At 38.8% G+C, this 21,400-nt stretch overlaps 1 protein-coding gene across 1 annotated transcript in view; it reads left to right on the forward strand.

The window, feature by feature from the left end:
* gucy1a1 (guanylate cyclase 1 soluble subunit alpha 1) overlaps nt 1–9,750 on the forward strand; it is a 58,167-nt gene extending 48,417 nt beyond the window's left edge. Inside the window, exons 8-9 of the mRNA XM_003221708.4 lie at nt 606–760; nt 3,815–9,750. Coding sequence (XP_003221756.1) covers nt 606–760; nt 3,815–4,016 — 357 coding nt within the window. The 3' untranslated portion in view covers nt 4,017–9,750. The remainder of the gene's footprint in view (nt 1–605; nt 761–3,814) is intronic.
* The last annotated feature ends 11,650 nt before the right edge of the window (nt 9,751–21,400 follow it).

Consider the following 21,400-nt stretch of genomic DNA (forward strand, 5'->3'; position numbering starts at 1 on the left):
CATTGCTTATGCAGACACTTCAGAGATAGGCAGTGAACATGTAAAGAAAGAGCAGTGTGTGAGGTTGATATAAATAGCTGATTTTTCTCCCTGGAAACAGGTAGCAAGTGGCAAAATATTTTGTTGTGAAAAGGAGGATAAACAGGCTGCAGTACACTTACCATTAAAATTTAATGGTGGCATCCGAGAATTGAAAACTGGAATCAATGCTTGATATGAGTTGAAGGACAAGAAGATTTGAAATAATTCCATAGTGGGGCATGGCAGTTAAAGTAGTATCAAACTGCATTCACTCTACAGTGTAGATTTAGCCTTTCTCTCAGGGAGTCAGCTGCTGCCTTAAGTTATCTAGAATTCTGATAAGACTCAGCAAAACACTACCATTTGTAAATTCCCTCTGTTTCAGCAGGGTTTGATCACAAGAACTATACATGCCTTGTTTAAACTGACATGATGCGACAACAGCGATTGCTGGACTGTACTTACCTCTCTGCATGAATAAGACTTGTTTTGACTAATTGTTACAGAGATATTTCCAGTATTGTTTTTGTTAAATCTAATTGCTTTTATTCTTTGGAATTTTTTTTGTTGTTGTTTTACTCTAGATGCGCATAGGCTTGCATTCTGGCTCAGTCTTTGCTGGCGTCGTGGGTGTTAAAATGCCACGATATTGTCTATTTGGAAACAACGTAACACTAGCCAACAAATTTGAGTCCTGCAGCATCCCAAGGAAAATAAACGTCAGCCCAACAACCCACAGGTGTGGTAGTCTAAATGTCTGGGAATTATGTTATGCTAGTGATGATCTATTTTTCGTTTTCACAAAAAATAGGTCATCACATCTGCATCTTTTTTTTACCCCATAATATTGCATCAAATTATGTTCGGATCTCAATTGATAATGATATTCTGTTTTAGTCTTCTTGTTTGTGGCTTTTGGTGACTTATGCATCTCAGTCCTGAATCTGTTTCACAAAAGTGGTGTTTTCCTTTCAGTGAGCCACTTTGATGTTGAATGAACTAGAATTAAGTATGAACTCATCTGATACATTCCTAAACACAGGAACAGGGGAGCACTTAGTCTCATCCTTTCCAACATTGCTTCAGTCATGCGCAAAATGATGCACCTGGAGAAGAAAATGTGTGTTCACGTGGAGGCAAGATCCATAAATTTCAAGCACATTTTTGCTTTTGTGGAGAGTTTACATACAAAGAACTCTTGTTGATTTGCATTATTTTCCATATGAGGAAAGTTTTTTTTTCATGTCAGGGGTGACTTGAGAAACTGCAAGTCGCTTCTGGTGTGAGAGAATTGGCTGTCTGCTAGGACATTGCCCAGGGGATGCCCAGATGTTTTGATGTTTTTTTCCATCCTTGTGGGTGGCTTCTTTCATGTCCCTGCATGGAGCTGGAGCTGATAGAGGGAGCTCATCTGCGCTCTCCCCAAGTTGGATTCAAACCAGCAACCTTCAGGTCAGCAACCCAACCTTCAAGTCATTAGTCCTGCTGGCACAAGGGTTTAACCCACTGCGCCACCAGGAGCTCCTATTAGGAAAGCAATAATAGAGTAATTGCTCCCTTGTTTTTGTATTCAGTAAGAATAAGGCTCAAATGACCATAAATTATTGCCCCCAAGCACTGGAAAATATGTTATACCTGGGATCTTAACACTAGAAGTACAATAAAGCCCCTAGTACTTAGAAGAAAAACACCATCTGAGCTGCCTCTTTTTTCATCAACTTCTGACAATAATTCCAGTAAAAGGTTTTCCTTGTGCAACTGCTATAGAATTGGTACCATAAATATGAATGAATCCTTTCGTTCACTTTACGTGGCAGCATTTCAAAACAGGTGTCATGTATTTGATACTTCCTAGGTGTCAGGTAATATGAAAGGGAGCTATGCATTTGCAAATAATTGCTTGTGGTTCTGAATTTCATCTGACAGTTATCAAATGAAACACATGGCACCTGTATTGAGATGCACATACTTAATGTGAGCTAAGATTGTTTATATAAATTTAGAACTCGTGTATTGCCTTATTCATTATATTGTGATAATAATTACATCATTTTTTAAATTTGGTAATTTTAGCACAATACTAGATCATCATTTGTGTTTTCATTTGTTTTTAAAATGATACCCCTAAAACATTTATGTTGTATTTTATGTGAGTTTTATTGTGAGCAATTATTTTAGTATATCTTATTCCCGTTTGAATTGTGGGCTTTGGGGGAAAAGAGAGGTCAGTGTTAACAATCCGCTCAGCTGGCATCCTCTAGATTTGTTGTAGTATCATTCCCATCATCCAGTCTGATTCTGGAGTATGCTTTTTGAAAAGAATGGTGGTTACAGTGAAACACAGATGAGAAATATGTATCATAGAAAACAACACAAGCACCATTTCAAATTTTAGCTTATTTGTAAAGTAGCAGAACAAACTATGGTCTGTATATGATAGATATTTTTAAAAAAATAATTAATTGTATTTAGATTAATACAAGGACATAGTTTTCAAAACAGAAATAGATTTTGGCCTATAATTAGACATATTGTTATCGTTATTGTTGAATGCATTGTCGAAGGCCGGAATCACTGGGTTGTGGTGAGTTTTCTTGGTGGTATGGCCATGTTCCAGAAACAGAAAATCAGAACAGTAAATGAAGAACAACACTCTGAAAACAGAGGAATTCCAGACATGAATCAATCAGGACTAGCTAACACCTCCCAACAAAGGATTCCTCTAGGCAGGAAGCAGCCATTAAATGCCAATCATGGTGATTAATTACAACATTCACAGTGGCCCCAACAGACAAGAGTTCTTTCTCCCACTTTGGACCTTTACAGATAAATAAACCTCCCTTGCCTAGTTTTCCAATATACCTTACAACCTCTGAGGATGCTTGCCATAGATGTGGGTGAAACATCAGGAGAGAATGCTTCTGGAGCATGGCCATACAGCCCAGAAAACTCACAACAACCCACTATTGTAGTTTATTTTACACTCTTAGTGATCCTCCAAGGTTCTCCAAAGAAGCCTGTTAATTCTTTTACTTATCAGAGACAGTTGTGTGTAGATCTTAGGAGGAGCCCCTATACAAAAATTCTGCTGAGTTATGAGGGAATTTGAAACTTTATTTATGAATTGCTGTGAATTTTTTGGGCTGTATGGCCATGTTTCAGAAGCATTCACTCCTGACGTTTCGCCAATATCTATGGCAGGTATCCTCAGAGGTTGTGAGATCTGTTGGAAACTAGGTAAGTGGGAGTTTATATCTGTGGAATGTCTAGGGTGAGAGAAAGAACGCTTGTCTGTTTGAGGCAAGTGTGAATGTTGCAATTGGCCACCTTGATTAGCATTGAATGACCTTGCAGCTTCAAAGCCTGGCTGTTTCTGGCCTGTGGGAATCCTTTCATTGATTATTTCCCCCACCCTGGACATTCCACAGAAATATAAACCTTCCTTGCCTAGTTTCCAACAGATCTCACAACCTCTGAGGATGCCTGCCACAGATGTGGGCGAAACATCGGGAGAGAATGCTTCTGGAACATGGCCATACAACCCGGAAAACTCACAGCATCCCAGTGATTCTGGCCATGAACAGTGAACACCTTTGACAAAACTTTATTTATGTTTTGAATTTTCTTTCCAGTGTACTGGTTGTTTCAATGTAAAAGAGTTGTTCACTTGTGCACATAGGAACTAATATATTTTGTTGCTAATTTTAGTTAACAATTATGTTTATCATGTATCCATGATACATAGTTTTCATTTATTTTATATTTTGTAACATCATTTTGATTATCGTTGCAGGTTACTAAAGGATTGCCCAGGCTTTGTATTTACTCCACGTTCAAGACAGGATCTTCCTCCCAATTTTCCAAGTGAAATTCCTGGGATCTGTTACTTTCTTGATGCTTATCTCCAAGGAACACACACAAAACCCTGGTGTCAAAAGGAGGATGCAGAAGATGGAAACACAAACTTCTTGGGGACACCAACTAGCACAGACTAGATTACGTTTTCTTGCAATTTTGAAGATAAAATGTGTTCCAACTTTTGTACTAATGAAAATGATTTTTTTAAAAACAAAATTGTGACAGCACTTTAGTTTCTTAACACCTAAAAGCCAGTATTAAAAGTACAACAGATTTGTCACATGCTACTTTTAATGTTTCTTTTAATATATTTGGCATATAGTAATTTAGAAATTGGAGAAGCAGGATCAAGGCAGATTAGTTTCTCACAAGGGAAGAGAATCCATTTAGCCTGAAAATCAAATCCAATTTCAGAAAAGTTTTTTGGTGCTGCGTCTCTAAGTGGTGTGTGAAGCCAAAGACAAAGGGATGGGACCAAAAATACCAGCGTATAACTTATAGCTTTCACTGCCAATAAAGGAGCATTTTAAAATTGGGGGTGGGGGTGGGGAGGAGGGATGTAAAAGCTAAAATATTGCCAAATAATGGGGAAGAGGGTCTAGCCATCTGGAGACTGCAGAATGTAAGATATGAAACCCCACAAATGCTCTATTTGAACCCAGGGCCTGTAGTTTTTCACCTTAAAATGCAATGTGACAATAGGTGAGAGAAATCCAGTTAGCTAATAGGGCTTTCCTTCTAGCCCAGTGTTTCTCAACCTGGGGGTCAGGACCCCTGTGAGGGGTCATGAGGGGATGTCCGAGGGGTTGCCAAAGACCATCAGAAAACACATATTTCTGATGGTCTTAGGAACCCCTTTGGCAGAAAAGGCTGAAGATCTCTCCGCCTTTCCTTCTCTTACTTTTTGGAAACAATGCCCACCAATTGTTTCCAATGCCCATCAAACCCTTTCAGTATTATCTGTTGGTCATGGAAGTTCTGTGTGCCAAGTTTGGTTCAGTTCCATCATTGGTGGAGTTCAGAATCCTTTTTGATTGTAGATGAACTATAACTCCCAGCAACTACAACTCTCAAATGACAAACTCAATCCCTCCCCAACCCCTCCAGTATTCAAATTTGGGTGTATCAGGTATTTGTGCCGAATTTGGTCCAGTGAATGAAAATACATCCTGCATATCAGATATCTACATTACGATTCATAACAGTAGCAAAATTACACTTATGAAGTAGGAACGAAAATAATTTTATGGTTGGGGGTCACCACAACATGAGGAATTCTATTAAGGGGTTGAGTTATTAGGAAGGCTGAGAACCACTGTTCGAACCCAAAGTTACCAGGCCTGTTTGATAGGGACCCTCTGTTCCTAGAGAGAGACAGAGTGTGTGTTTATATCTTTCCATTATGCCCAGTATTTAGAAACAGCTTCAAGTGAAGGGACTGGACCCTTCAGCATTCTGTCCACACGGAGCCAAATTGTCTGCCTTCCAACACCTGTATTTCAGTAATTGGCATGCAGATGATATTGTCACACCCTGTACTTCAAGTCAGATAAAATGTTAATCATTATAATTTTTGTGTGTGTCAGGGGCAACTTGAGAAACTGCAAGTTGCTTCTTATTAATGATTTCATAACATATAATCCCAACCACAAATTATTGCTAGTATGTGTTAGCATCTCCCAGTTAACAATTCTGAAACCAGTCCTATAAATAGGCAACAAAATTGGAAGTTTGGGAGAGGAAATCACACAGACTAGGAAGGATGAGCCACAGGCTGTTTCTGTCATCCATCTTAAGTCTCTTGTCTCTTTTGTAACCAAGTCTTCTGAAGATTTTGAAGGCAGCAGCTAGGCTTGCTCTCTCACTCCCACGTGGCTTATTTTCCAGCTAGCAATGTGGAATGGGATGGAAGCTCACTTTGTTTAAATGTACTATTAAGATGCATGCTGAATGTCTTGTGAAAGGAATGTTCGGCCTGCATAGGTCAATGATTCCCAAACTTGAGTTTCTAGAGGTTGTTGGATTGCAGACTCGCAGAATCCCTGACCGTTTGACTATGGATACCAGAATTCGTCATCGAACATCTGGGAACCCAAACTTGGAAATCACTGGTTTAGATGTAAGTGGAGTCTTGGGTGATATCATGGATCCTGTATTTATAACCAAGGAATGAGATGATAGGCAGTCATTGAATTGATGGGAGATGAGCAGGATCTGGTCTGATGTTAATGAGGAAGCAAAAATGGATCCAATGAGTGATGCAGTGTTTCGTTTAAAGAGTTTATGTATGTTTAAAACTTCCACTTGTACTCTGTTATTGGTATAATAATATTTATCAATTTATAAACATAAACAAAAATCACACAAATTAAAGCAACCCACTGTAATATTTTACATTTTTCAAGATATGATTAATCTCAGTTCTGTTTCTTCCAACACTAGATCTCTATGCTCTCTTCATTACATGGCTGCTTTTCACAGGGTAGTGCAATGTGCATTTGAAGTATATAGCATTCACATTACATTTGATGTGCATTGCAAGCATAACATTCAGATCTAGACTGAGTTCCAATACCATAGTGTATGTGTATGCATTGTGAAAACCATGCATTTACAGTAACAACAACAACAAAAATGATTTGGCTAATTTCATCTTTGCCTAAATGCCTTTCACAAACTGCAAAGCAGAACTTCCTCCTGCACAACTTTCAGAAGGCAGTCTTTCAAATATGAAAATCAGCTGAAAGAACAATATTCATAGCAGAACTGTTAAGTACTGGCCAATCTTCAACTTCTGTCAAGAGGGATTTTTCTCTCTAGAAACTTTTTCTGGGTCCAAGTCAGACCCAGACAACATTTCATCGCAGTATCTCTTTCCCACACACCCAGATTTCCAGTGCAAGCATCTGTGGATTGGAATGTCATATTGTTCCAGGTTTTTGTTACAAAATTTATAGTGCTTGTAAAAGAAAAATGGACATATTCCCTATCCCTGCCTTGTTAAATCAGTTGAGTAAAATTCTGTATAATTGGGATAAAGATCAGTTGAAAGACCCATTTTCCCAGCATTTTAATTCTCAATTGGAAAATGTCAATGAGACACCTAGAAGCAAGATGCAAATACAATAGTATTTAGCTAGTTCTGTGCCACCACAAACTACTTTAGTTAAGAGGCATGCTGCCTCTAATACTGGAGATAATTTACAGCCAGCGTGATTAGATACCATTACTCTAAAAGAATAAGCATACAATCACACACACATAGCCAACCTTCCAATCCAAGTTAATAACCATCCTCACTTCTTGTAGTACCTAAGGTCATTTTGGCTGCATTATCTATCACAAATCTGCCATCGTTTGTTTAGCTTTGTTGGAAAACAATAGGGTTCAAGTATAGCATGACCCCCATATCCATAAGGGGATACATTCCCAGACTTTGCATAGGTATGCAGAACTGCAGATAGTAGCAACACCTATTGAACTGAAGAACCTCTAGCCTAAGAATATCATAGAGGAGACCTATAAAATATCTAGAATTTTTTTTTGGTCAGGCACAGATAAATGAAAGCACTGAAACCAGTCCTGTGGATAGAGGGGTCATGCTGTGTCTATGGGGAGGAAGGGAGAAAATATTGTGTTGTCAAAGGCTTTCATGGCCAGAATAACTGGGTTGCTGTGAGTTTTCTGGGCTGTATGGCCATGTCCCAGAAGCATTTTCTCATGACGATTCTCCTGCATCTATGGCAGGCCAGGCATCCTCAGAGGTTGTGAGGTCTGTTAGAAATTAGTCAAGTGGAGTTTATATATCTGTGAAATTTCCAGGGTTGGAGAAAGAACTCTTGTCTGCTTGAGACAAGTGTGAATGTTGCAAATGGCCAGCTTGATTAGCATTGAATGGCCTTGCAGCTTCAAAGCCTGGCTGCTTCCTGCCTGGATGAATCCTTTGTTGGGAGGTGCTCTTTGGCACAGATATATAAACCCCACTTGCCTAGCTTCCAACAGACCTCACAACCTCTGAGGATGCCATATATGTGGGCAAAACATCAGGAGAGAATTCTTCTGGAACATGGCCATAGAGCCCAGAAAACTCACAGAAACCCAGAGGAAATACTTCTCCCAATTCACTTTCTTCCTATGCAGTTGAATAATTCTGTCACATTTCCACTTGCCTTTTTCTAAGCTAAATAGTTCCAAGCATTGTAACCCATTCTTTGGGATATTTGCTGTGGCTGCTTGATTATTTTGGTTGTCCTTTTCTGCACTTTCTTCAATTCTAATACACCACTTTTGGGTGCTGTGAGTAGAACTGTGCACAGTATTCCAAATGTGATTACATCATAGATATGCATAAATGCTGATATTTTTAAATTGGTCAGTCTTCCCCTTTTTTAATTCTCAGCATGGAATTTGCCTTTTCCCCACAACATCCATTTACTAGGTTGTCAAGTTATACATCACAAAATCCCTTTGCTAGTCACTCACCACTTCCCAGAGCCCATTCGTGTCTTCATGAAGATAGACACACAAAAGAGAAAGCAAGTTAAGTGAGAAGTTTTTGTCCCAGGGTACATCACTTTACACTTGCTTTTTTTAACCACATTTTCCATTTTTTAATATCCATTTTCCTAGATCCAAGAAACATTTTTATTTGTGCTCTCCATCCAAAATGGTTTGGTGTGTTTGAAAATCTGGCCACCTCACTATTGACCCCACGAACAAGTTTAAAAGCAACAGCTGTAGTACAGGTTATTGGCAGAGTCGGTTTATATGCCCCCATTGTCTGTTCTCTATGTCCTGTCCAGTCACCAGTCCATAACAAGCCCTCTCTTCTTATGTCATGACTCCTAGCGGCACAAAAGTCTTCGGAGAGGAACTTCCTGCTGAGATTCCACTATGGTTTCGTACTACGTTCCAAAAGTCCTGGAAATATTGAACTCTCTTGACTTTTTCTTTCAGTTTTTTATACACCAAATCCTGCATTCTTTTTTTTAATTTCTCTTTTGCAGTGAAGTGTGTCTGGGTTGCACTTTATTGGCAATTTATTACCTATACATAATTTACATTTGATAGCACTGAAACTCTGATTTCAAACTAATTCACATTATGTCTTAGAAATCACTTATGGTTGGCTTCCCTCTAGTCAGTTTCATAAGCAATTGTTCTAATTGTAGTCATTCATCCTATCTATAAATGTTACATCCCTGCTATAATCAGAATATACATTTACTCAATCTATTCTTTTTTTGGATGCATTCCTTCCTGAATTCATTCTCCATCTCAGATCACCCTGAATAGTTTGGTCAAGACAGCAATAACAGATGTCGATGAGATGTTTAGAGTTTCAGCAATTCATTTAAGGTGCAATCTTGTGCATGCTTACTTGGCAGTAAGTCTCACTGAAATTAGTAGGACTTATTTCTGAGTAGACCTACATGGGATAGTTCTACATATGTAATTATCAGTTGTTTCTAGTGTTAGTATACAGAATATGCCACTTATTGCACCCTGCATTTTTTCACTGTCCATAAATTAAATATATGTAAAATATTGTATAACCAATGTCAAAGCCTCTATGTTCAAAAACGCATCTTAATTCTGAGTTAGAAATCTTATTTCAAGGAGAGCAAATCTTCACTGTTCTGTATTATAGCAATATATGTTTTCCAATAGTTGCTATTTAAGTTTTAACTGTTAAAGGTGTAAAGTGAACTGCTTCACAGTATTAAAAATGTCTAAGCGGATTGCATAGCATCCAGCACAAAAGAGTTGAGGACATTAGGTGAGGTACAAATAAAATATGTATATATAGGTTTTGGATGTACTGTGGGTGTGTTTTGATATATGATGAAGTCAATAAAATGAAATACACTAGAGTGGTGTACAGAGCATTTTGTATTGGAAATTCCATAACCTATTGGAAATAACTGCACCCACTCTCTGGGCACATATCCTTTTGGCAAATGTGAATCTCCATGAACATGTGGAGACCACCTTTTGAAAAACCACTAGTCAAGAAAAGTATGACCTTGTTAGAAGTCAACCCTCTGAACAAGTGATATTCATAAACATTAATGTAATGGCACACAGGTAACTCAGCTGTTAAACTGAAGAACCATGTCCTTAAACTGCTAAGGATAAAGACAAGCCACTACAAAAATATATTTGGTTAGCAGAGGATGGTTATTTCTTTGCAGTTGTAATTGCCCAAAAATATGCAATCCTTTGAAACCTCTTAGTTTAAAGTATGCACTCAGAGATTTAAAAAAGTCTTCTTTGAAAAATAACATATCTTGTTTTCTCACAAACATCTTGTATTAATTCACCATACAGGCACATTTCTTATTAAAGTTCAGTTATGGAAAGGATGTAGCTTCTCTAAGTGTTAAGTATACACAGGGAATCATTCTTAATCAATAGTCCATAGTTTTTAAATATAGCTGTACTCACTGAAGTCCATAAGCAAACATGTATCCACCTCCACTGAGGTCTAAAGCAGACTTATAACACTGAAGATCAAACAGCAACTTGCTATCATTGAAGATCAAACACATACTGAACACAAAATGAAGTCCTGAGTCTGAACATGCTCAGTACAATCATATGTCTATAACCACTCCCACATCAAAGAGGTAAATCAAACTAGCAAATCAACTTACACATAGAATACAGGTTAGCAAATGTATACATTAACAAATAAATAGTGAAAGGCTTGGGAGTTTGCTATTTCCAACATTTTGTATAAAAGTTGTGTATGAATCTCCTGTCCTAGTAAGGATGAAACCATAAAACAATAGTCAAGTCTTTCTCCAAATCCTGTCTTTTTCCTCCTCTGAAATTTAGTGGCTTCATTAACATTGACTGAGCAAAGACAAGTATCTGGTACAGGCTATGAACATGGTCACCAGGTTGCTGTGGGTTTTCCAGGCTGTATGGCCATGTTCCAGAAGCATTATTTCCTGATGTTTCACCCATATCTATGACAGGCATCCTCAGATGTGGGCGAAACGCCAGGAGAGAATGCTTCTGGAGCATGACCATACAGCCTAGAAAACGCACAACAACCCAGTGATTCCAGCCTTGAAAGCCTTCAACAACATCATGGTCACCCTTTTCAGATCAAGGTAGATCCCTGCTAAAATCCAGAAAGCTCCCATCTGTACTTGCCATTGTCAAAAAGATGGCAAAAAGTTTGTTTCACTGGAGTATACTATTGGTAGCCAAGACCATAAAACAATAAGAATACAAATTAAGCCATTTTGTATCAGACTAAATGTATGTACTAGGCTTGAGCGATCCATGAAAAAATTGATTCTAAACTCGTTTCAAAAGCAGGGGGTGCCAGCGTTTCGTTTCTGATGTCATTTCCGAATTTTGCCCCCCAAAAAATTCGAAATTAACGAAAATTCGTTATTTTCTAAATTAATTCGTTAATGGCGGACGCGCATGCGCAATTCCCAAAAACAGCACAGAGGGAGAGGACTTTACAGGACTCTCCCACCCTCATTTTTTGAGTGATCTTCTTCAAACTTGGTACAGTGGTAGAACACATTTAACACTGATAGCTCACGTTTCCCTTATCCTCGGATTTTTGGTGAATTTTCATAGCTTTTATAATAAACCATTTTTTAATAATTGCAGAAATCTGTTCCTGGTTTGAAAGTCTTATTTCCTGTTAAATTGGGTTGTCTTTACTGTGAAAGTCATTGTTCTACTTCAGAAACTTTGTTTTTGTGGCTGAAACTTTGTTAAATTGGTGTGTGTGTGATATATACTGTGTATATATATAGTCCCTGCATATGTGTGTGTGTGTTTGTGTGTGTGTGTATATAGGTAAAGGTAAAGGTATCCCTTGACGTTAAGTTCAGTCATGTCTGACTCTGGGGGTTGGTGCTCATCTCCATTTCTAAGCCCAAGAGCCAGTGTTGTCCATAGACACCTCCAAGGTCATGTGGCCGGCATGACTACATGGAGTGCCATTACCTTCCCGCCAGAGCGGTACCTATTGATCTACTCACATTGGCATGTTTTCAAGCTGCTAGCTTGGCAGAAGCTGGAGCTAACAGCGGGCACTCACTCTGCTCCCGGGATTTGAACCTGGGACCTTTCGGTCTGCAAGTTCAGCAGCTCAGTGCTTTAACACACTTCGCCATCGGGGCTCATGTATATATAATATACATACACATACACACAATGTGGAGAATATGTGGAAAGGTAGCTAGATAAGTTGGGAGCCACAGCGAAGGCACCTTCCTGGGAGCAAGGTCTAATAATAATAATAATAATAATAATAATAATAATAATAATAATAATAATAAAAATCCCTTACAATATCCAAGATGGCTCACTGCTACAGAATCTTGGGAGGTTTAGTTTGGTATGGTACCATTATTGGCAGAGAAAGCTAAGCTGTAGGAGTTGAAATCCAATCATTTATCCTCCCTATAGAATCAATTTTATATGCATTTTTAGCTACAGAAAAGCTAAAATCAGGACAGTAAAAGAACAACACTCAGAAAATGGGAATTCCAGACAGGAAACAATCAGGGCCAGCTAATACCTCCCAACAAAGGATTCCCCCAGGTAGGAAGCAGCCAGGCTTTGAAGCTGCAAGGCTATTCAATGCTAATCAAGGTGACCAATTGCAACATTCACACTTGCCTCCCACAGACAAGAGTTCTTTCTCCCACCCTGGACCTTCCACAGATATATAAACCCCACTTGCCTAGCTTCGCACAGACGTCAAAACCTCTGAGTATGTCTGCCACAGATGTGGGTGAAACGTCAGGAGAGAATGCTTCTGGCACATGGCCATAGAGCCCTGATTACATACCACAACAGTGTGATCCCGGCCATGAAAGCTTTCGACAACACAACCACAGTATCCATTCAAGTTCATGTAGCGTCGTATGGAGACCTGTATTGGGGGGAGGGAGGGTGCGAATCTGGGCCCCTGGGAGTCGTAGTCCTCCCTCCCTCCCTCCCCGGGAGCAGCCGAGGACGGGCCTGGCCCACACCCCCTCGCATCCCGGGCCTCTTCCTCCTCACCGCCAGGCCCCGCACCAGCCTCCATCTCTGCGTGTCTCTGTCTCTCTCGGTCTCTCCATTCCCGGCTCCATCCGCCGCCTTCCCGCCTCACAGAGAGACACCAGGCCTGAGCTGAGGCGAGGCGGCGGCGGTGGCCATTTCCCCCCTCCGTCTTCCTCCTCCTCCTCGGCCTCCTTCCCCCTCGCCCCCTCCCATTGGCTGAGGGGCAAAAGGAAAGGGCCTGAATGGTGGGAGTTTGGGTGATTTGCAAAAGCTTTTTTTTCCTAACGAAAAAAACGACGAAATAAGAAAAAACGGCCTCTCGCGATTCGAAACCGCGATATCCAGACGTGTGGACAATCAAGGCCGTATATTGCTTCAAAACTAACGAAAATAATGAATTAATAACGGGTAACGGGGAAATCGAATTATTTGAGCAAGCCTAGTATGTACATCAGGTCCATGTATGCTACTGCCCTGTTTGTCACAATGTCTACTGAAAGCAAAAGCTTTGCCACAATGTTGCTCAGGGCATAGTATCCAGAAGCCCAGCATTTGCTTAATCCACCTGTAATATCCCATTCATAAAACCGTATAAATGTGTTTTATACCTGAAGCTTTGATATTACTTTGCTCTGCATCTGAAGAAGTAGGTTTATATCCACAAAAGTTTATTTTAAAAATAAAAATACAAGTGGTCTTTACTCCCTTTTATCTGTCTCCTTTTCCCTTCCACCTTTTTATGTTTGAGTTCAGAATTTCTGTTGAGGAAAATTGTTTAACTGCATGCTTGGTTGTGAGGACATATGTGTCATATATATGTGTATGTGTGTATCAGAAGCGACGTGAGAACATCCTGCAAGTTTCTCTGCGAGAATTGGCAGTATATGGAGACGTTGCCTAGGGGATGCCCGGATGTGTTACTGGGAGGCTTCTGTCATGTCCCCACAAGCTAAAGCCGACAGATGGAAGCTCAGCCTGTCTCATGGATTCAAACCGACAACTTTCAGGTCAACCTTCAGGTCAGCAGTTTAACTCATTGTACCACTGCGTCTCCATATATAATAAAGGTAAAGGTTTTCCCCTGACATCAAATCTAGTCGTGTCCAACTCAGGGGGTTGGTGCTCATCTCCATTTCTTTTATCTTTTTTAAATGTTTATTTATTTTAATTCATTCAAATATACATACATTGCAAGTGTTTGTTGCATACAGTGCAATACTTTCATCTATTAGTCTTTCATAATCATTTCTCAGACAATATATTTTCAATAAGGGGTCACAGTCTTCTATTTGAATAGTACATATAAAGATATTATAAGTTCCAAATTAATCTCCGTTTCCTCCTGGCCGTCAGTCTATTAGCTTCCTCTATGTACATTTTAAAATTAATTTTACATTGAGATATTGGATCATTGGTTGCCATTCCATTTCTAAGCTGAAGAGTGGGTATTGTTCAGACACCTCCAAGGTCATGTGGCTGGCATGACTGCATGGAGCGCCGTTACCTTCCCGCCAGTACCTATTGATCTACTCACATTTGCATGTTTTCGAACTGCTAAGTTGGCAGATGTTGGGGCTAACATTAGAAGAATAAATTTTGGAGAGTTTAGGCTGAGAGAGGAAAGTAAAAAATTACCTTAGGATGTGAAAATATGAAATTAGCTATTCAGCTGCCATTTATAGTAAAGCCGAATGATGGCAATAAAGCATTTCACATTTCTTCACTTTAATCTCCTATGAGTAACAGCAACGTCCTAGGGACTGTTGTTTAAACATAACCATATGGTCAAACACTGTTATCTTCCTTTTTGTTGCAGTGAGACAGAAAATTAATTCGAAATGTTTGTATAAATATGGCTTCAGTTCCAGGTTTTCTTCTGTGAATTGAAAAACCTGATTGAAAGGAAACTAAAGGAAAACCAAAGCTGAACTTAAACGGAAAGGCCTTGGTCGCCATCAGCAAATGACAGCCCTTTCCAAGAGTATTCCCTTCCTTTGCATGACACAGCTAGCTTTTTTTTTAAAAATTGTGATACTTTATTTTTAAGGATGTTGCAGTGTGCTAACACAATGCATCTCTCTGGACATCCTCACTTTCCCCAGTTGTACTTAAATACAACAGTTTGGGATATATTTTCTCCCAAGTACAAAGGGCGGATCTGAATGTTAAGTATGCAGTTATGTTGGAACATGAGGTTAGACATACAGTCAAAGAAATAATAAACTGTGCAGGAATTTGGAATAAAATAAACAAACCTCTAAAGATATATGTCCCATGGGCTTCAAGGGTTTTAGTGCTGAGAGCAAAGCAGTTGGTCTGCTTGTACCAGCAAATGGAAATGAGCGCTTTTCTGTTGCCAAAAAATCTTCATCACAAAATGGCTTTCGGATACTTACATACTTACATTGCAAAAGCTTACGTTCTTCTAGATACTGTAAAGATTGCGATTTGGAATCATCCTCCTCCCAATTAATTCCGCACACATTTGTATATCTTGTAGCTTTTTAATGCTGAGCACATAATGATTATTTGAAACGTATAATGGTAATAATTGACCCAGATTTAGAAAAGCTCTCTGTGCTCTGGAATAAATGAGAGTCTTCCAAGTAGACAATAAAAGGGGAAGAAGAAACTTGAACAATTTTGCAGTTTCTCCTTCATGAGCCTATTCCCCATGGTGACAAGAAAGAGCAATGCTCACTCCTTTTTCCAGGAGCAGAGCCTGAAAAGGTTACTTTTTTGGATTGGAATTCCCAGTCTATTCCAATCAGAACATTTTACTCAGCATAGTAGAATGACACCAAGAACCAAAGTGTTCCATAACCCGAACTAGGAAAAATTGCAAGAAAGATATTTAACATTTTCAATTTGTTGACACTACAGATAAGGGGAGAAAAAATTAAGCTTAATGTATTCAAAGCATACTTGGCGTTCAAATGAAACATTACATTTGCAAGGCAAGAATTCCCCATAAGGCTCCAGAAAGATGGAGAAGGAAGCTTAGATCCATATGATTTAAAACTATTAGCACTCCCTTGTAAATTTGGGGAGCTTCTTTGGACCTCTTACTTATGATCACATTGTATCCAGCATCAGACAGAAAGTTAGAGTCAAACTATCACATAAGATTTATAATACTCAAGGGGATACAAAGCAAAGGGGATAGAGACAAGCTGCTGGAAGAGCTGGCTCTGGGGGAGTGGGGAGGAAAGAGGATATTAGAAAATGAAATGAATATCATGAAGAACAAAAGTGTGATTTAAAGGCTAAAAGAAACCTGTGTCAGAGGACAAGGAAACTGGTAGCATAAACAGCTAGGATTTTGTAGTGACTGAGGATGGAAATGAATTTCGAATCCCCACTGAAATCAACTGGGTGCTGTGGTGTCAATGATGCTGCTGGAATCACTCTGCATTTCAGTCTAACTTTAAGGATCTATTTTGAGCATATATCAGCACCTCAGATTATGTCATTAAAATCAGGACTAAACCCCAGACCATACTGACCAACACACTGACACTGGAGTCATTGATCTAACACATTGGTTCCCAACCTTTTTTTGATCAGGGACCACTTGACCAGGGGCCACTTTGACCAGGGACCACTCTCCAACGTTAGTACAAAAAGGGTTACTAATCAGTTTTTGGTCAACTTTAGATTCTGTTTGGTTATTTGGGGTGCTGATTCAGAAAATTGCATTGGATAGACCACATCAGCTCTAGTTTCTGATACAGAACATATGCCATCCACTAGTTGCCATTTGCTCGCTCACAGAAAACCATATTTAATAATTTAGAGCTGATGTGATCTATCCAATGCAATTTTCTGAATCAGCACCCCAAATAACCCCAGGCCTAAAAAAAAAGACACCAAGCCCCCCCCCCCCACACACACTTCCAGGCACCACATGGAACAGCTCTGCTCAGGGGGAGGGAGGAGGAGGAGAAGCAGCAGTCAGGAGGCTTGTTGTTGCACCTTTCATGAGTAGTCACCCTCTCCCCTTCTAACATCCCTGTTGCCTCAGCACTATAAGAGGATTCCACGAGACTAGTTGCTCTCGTTGCAATGGTGTAGTCATGGTGAGGCTGTAGTTCATATTTTAGTTTTTGGTGACCACTTGTGGTCCATGGCCCACTGATTGGGAACCACTGGTCTAACAAAATGTACTAAGTTTTTCCGGAAACTTGGGAAGGTCCATTGTCCAAAACCATTGTTTATGTTACCTGTGCCATTTTTGGTCTAAAATTATTTAGCCACTTGTGCTCCCTCTATTTTATCAGTTTTATACTTGTTTATGCAATGCTTTGGACACAAAATAAATAAACCTGTGCTGTTTCTGCATGCATGCCTTCATGTCACCTGTTCGCTTACGGTGACCCAATGAAGCTCATAGGGCTTCTATGAATGCATACTCAAGCAGTGCGTACTCAAGAGGCAGTTTTGCCAGTTCTTTATTCTGAAATATACCCTACAGCACTGGTATTCATTAAAAGGTAAAGGTTTTCCCCTGACATTACGTCTAGTCATGCTCATCTCCATTTCTAAGCCAGAGACGGCATTGTCTGTAGACACCCTCAAGGTCATGTGGTCAGCATGACTTCATAGAGCGCCATTACCTTTCCACCAGAGTGGTACCTATTGATCTACTCACATTTGCATGCTTTCGAACTGCTAGGTTGGAAGAAGCTGGGGCTAACAGCTAGAGCTCACCCCACTCCCCGGATTTGAATTGCTGACCTTTCAATCAGCAAATTCAACCGTTCAGTTTTTTGTTGTTGTTGTTGTTGTGGTTTTTTCTTTGTTTTTGTTTTGTTTTGTCTTTTCTTCTCTATTTCTAATTTTTTTTTCTTTTCCCATCACCCCATCCCTCACCCCCCCTCTTTCTTCAGTGCACCCAAATTTTATTGTATTTGTTTGAAACTTAATAAATATTTATATATATATAAAAAAAGAAAATAAAGGAAGCTTGTTAGCAAAACCTAAGAGAGGTCTATATGTTTTCAATAATACTCAATTTAAATAAGAATTTAAATTTGGAGATATTTGAGGTAAGACTAATTTTAAATTTAGCCCTACAAGAACATGTTTGTGGCCAAAAATATGAATAAAAATTCACTTGTTTGCTATAGTAGCCACCTGTAATGGCCAGCATAAATGTGATATTTGTCATGCAATTTGCTCCTGAACTCTTGAATTTTCTTCAAACAAAAGTTAGGTCACAGGGAAGGGCAGGGGAAGAAAGGGGTTGTAGGTTTTTTTCTTTTCTATTTTTGTCCCTTCCAGCTGTAATAATTGGTTTTGCTATTTGCAAAGGGCAGAAAGCTGAACTTTTCCCTGTGTTCTCTTTGCTTTCCTGCCATTTTTTTCTGCCTCTTTAGCTCTCTGCTCCATTTTGACCTTTTATGTCATCTGCTGCCAGCTGAAATTTCCCAGACTATAACATTCTTTTTCAGCCCTGGGCCCTTCTTACTTGCAAACATCCTTTAAAACTTCAGCTTTGTTTGATTCTACGGCTTCTGAACATCTGCATGTTCTCTAGTTAGAAGTTCATTTGGAATGGATTCCTCTTCCATCCGGTACAGATCACAACGCTGGGATTTATCGATGTAAGAAAAGTAATTGACTTCGCAACCGTGCTTTCTCAAGCATTTCATCAGTGACTATTTTGGCTCTTGCTTAATACATCAGATATACTTAAGGCAGTCTTTTGGAAGATGTTATATATTGTCTATGATCCACTGAAGGTTCTCCTGCATTAAAATTTGCTCTGAATGTTTACATTTATACAGTTCAAAAATGTAATTTTATAAATTTGAACTGAGTCCTTTCTTTTGCTTCTAGGAATAGAATTATTATTATTATTATTATTATTATTATTATTATTATTATTATTATATTTTAATTGCTGTTAAGTTGTCTTTGACTTATGGCAACCCTATGATATTTGAGAAACTTTTTTTTATTAACAGCCCTGCTGAAAACTTGCAGACTCACATCTGTAACTTCTCTCATCCACCTGTAATGAAGTCTTCCTCATTTTCTGTTGCCACTTTCCCTAGCATTTACTGCCTTTTCTAATGACATGTCAACTTACAATGTGCCCAAAATGTTATATGTATTGACTTTTAGGGAGAATTCAGGTTTGATTTGTTTTCAGATCAATTTATTTGTAGTTTTATCAGTCTATATCAGGCATGGACAAACTTCAGCCCTCCACATGTTTTGGACATCAACTCCCACAATTCCTAACAGCCGGTAGTTGTAGTCCAAAACATCTGGATGGACGAAGTTTGCCCATGCCTGGCCTATATCCATAAAACTCTCATCCAGCATCACATTTCAGTTGTCAGCTTTCTTCACAGACCAGCGTTCACAACCATACATAAACATTTGAAATACTATGGAATGGATTATCCTGATTTTGGAATTTCGTGATAAATGTTTATACTTCAGGATCTTATGTAGTTCTTTGATTACCATCCTTCCATGATTTTTGAACCATTTTAATGAATCACACATCCTTACTAAATGTCATAAGTTCAGTCATTGATTTTGTGAATGAGCCTCCAAGATGCTCAAAGCATCAAACTGAAGAAGTATTACTTCATAAATCTGTATTTTGTTTTAAGAATTCAGGAAAACCAGATTCCCAACTCAAATATCTTAATCTGCACTTGGAAACCTAGGTCTGTAGTAAAGATTCACTTTGAAATATTTGTAAGAAGAACTGTTTTTCCTAGGCAAATTTTTTTGTTTTGCTGCAAAAGAGAAGTCTCTATCTCTGTGTGCAAATGAATCTTTCACAAAATCTCAAGTTTTCTCTGTGAAGTGTTTGTTCCTGTATGATTTTTCAAGGCATTTCCCTTGTGAAGAAGCCAGTGGCATTCTGAAAGCTTGGATAAATGATATATTTGTGCATTTTTAGTTGGCCCAATAAAGGTATTGCTGTTTGGGGGGATTTTTTGATGTTGTAGTGTTCATTTAATGAAGGTTACTATATGAGTCTGTACAAACTTTTTCGTGACTGCATCCTGATAGTTCCAGCTATCTTCCTTCATTCATTTCAGCCTTCATAGACTCTGAATGGTTATTGATATCAATCATTTCAATCCGTGGGAAAATCCAACGTTCAAGGCAAGGAAATTTGTTTTGAAATTTGCCCTACTGCACTTTGACCATTCATTGCATTTTTTTTTACCTTTATCAAAGCGCGGACACCAGTTGTTTGGATATTTTCCCAATTAGACTCTTTCTGCCAAGAGAAGAACGTATTTAACCTTCATTTCCCTGTAATCATGAAAACCTCTGGGGGCTTATGGGTCTGCGTTTCAAGAAAACAGTAATTAATCCCTTGCCTTAAAAGTCTGCCTTGGTTAATGAGCATCCTGTTTTTTCATTGTCCCCAAAGACTTTATTCTTTTTGCTTCTTTTAAGCGCAACGTAAAGGAAATCTTTTAAAACACGTGATATTTCTCTACCCTTTCCCTGTACGTTCACTGGTTTTAAATTACCAAGTACACTTGGACATCATCTTTATTTTCCATTGCACATGGAATCTGTGCCAGTGATGCAAGGCTTAGATGAGGGCAATGGCAAACTTCCATTCCAAGAAACTTTATGATAGGCTTGCATAGGATGGAGTTGACTTGAAGGCAAATAATAATAGTAAATGAGGTTTGTTTGTTTGTTTGTTTGTTTGTTTTGATATCTGGGATTGGAGAGATATGAGGGATCTCCACTGAAAAGACAAGTTTGTGCAAAATTAATTTTGCACTTAATAAAAGTAAAAGAGTATGCCTGTTCATGGATTATATCGACAGTCATCTTCATTTTTTCACCTGGAATCACAGTGACAAAAATTTTATTTATTGTGCCTGTGTAGGCATTCATGGCTGGAATCAGTGGGTTGCTTGAGTTTTCCAGGTTGAATGGCCATGTTCCAGAAGCATTCTCTCCTGACGTTTCACCCACATCTATGGCAGGCATCCTCAGAAGTTGTGAAGTCTGTTGGAAACTAGGCAAGTGGGGTTTATATATCTGTGGAATGTTCAGGATGGGAGAAAGAATAATAATTAATAATAATAATAATAATAATAATAATAATAATAAATCTTTATTTCTAGACCCCCCTCTCTCTCCCAGAGGGACTCAGGGTGGTTAACATATATATAAAGGCAAACATTCAATGCCACAACTACTTCACTTAACATCAAAAGTATACAATGACGATAACATACTCATTATAATAAAAATTCCAAATTAGAAAAAAGAATAAATTTAAACATGACATGACACGCAGTAAAAACATTATTGCACAGAGCAAGTGTATACCTGGACCGAATTAAATGACCCAGTTGCAGAAAATGTTCAGGTCATTTAAGAACTCTTGTCTGCCTGAGGCAAGTGTGAATGTTGTAATTGGTCAGCTTGATTGGCACTGAATAGCCTTGCAGCTTCAAAGCCTGGCTGTTTCCTGCCTGAGGAAATCCTTTGT

Source organism: Anolis carolinensis, chromosome 5, assembly GCF_035594765.1.
Source record: "Anolis carolinensis isolate JA03-04 chromosome 5, rAnoCar3.1.pri, whole genome shotgun sequence".
Taxonomy (NCBI): Eukaryota; Metazoa; Chordata; class Lepidosauria; order Squamata; family Dactyloidae; genus Anolis; species Anolis carolinensis.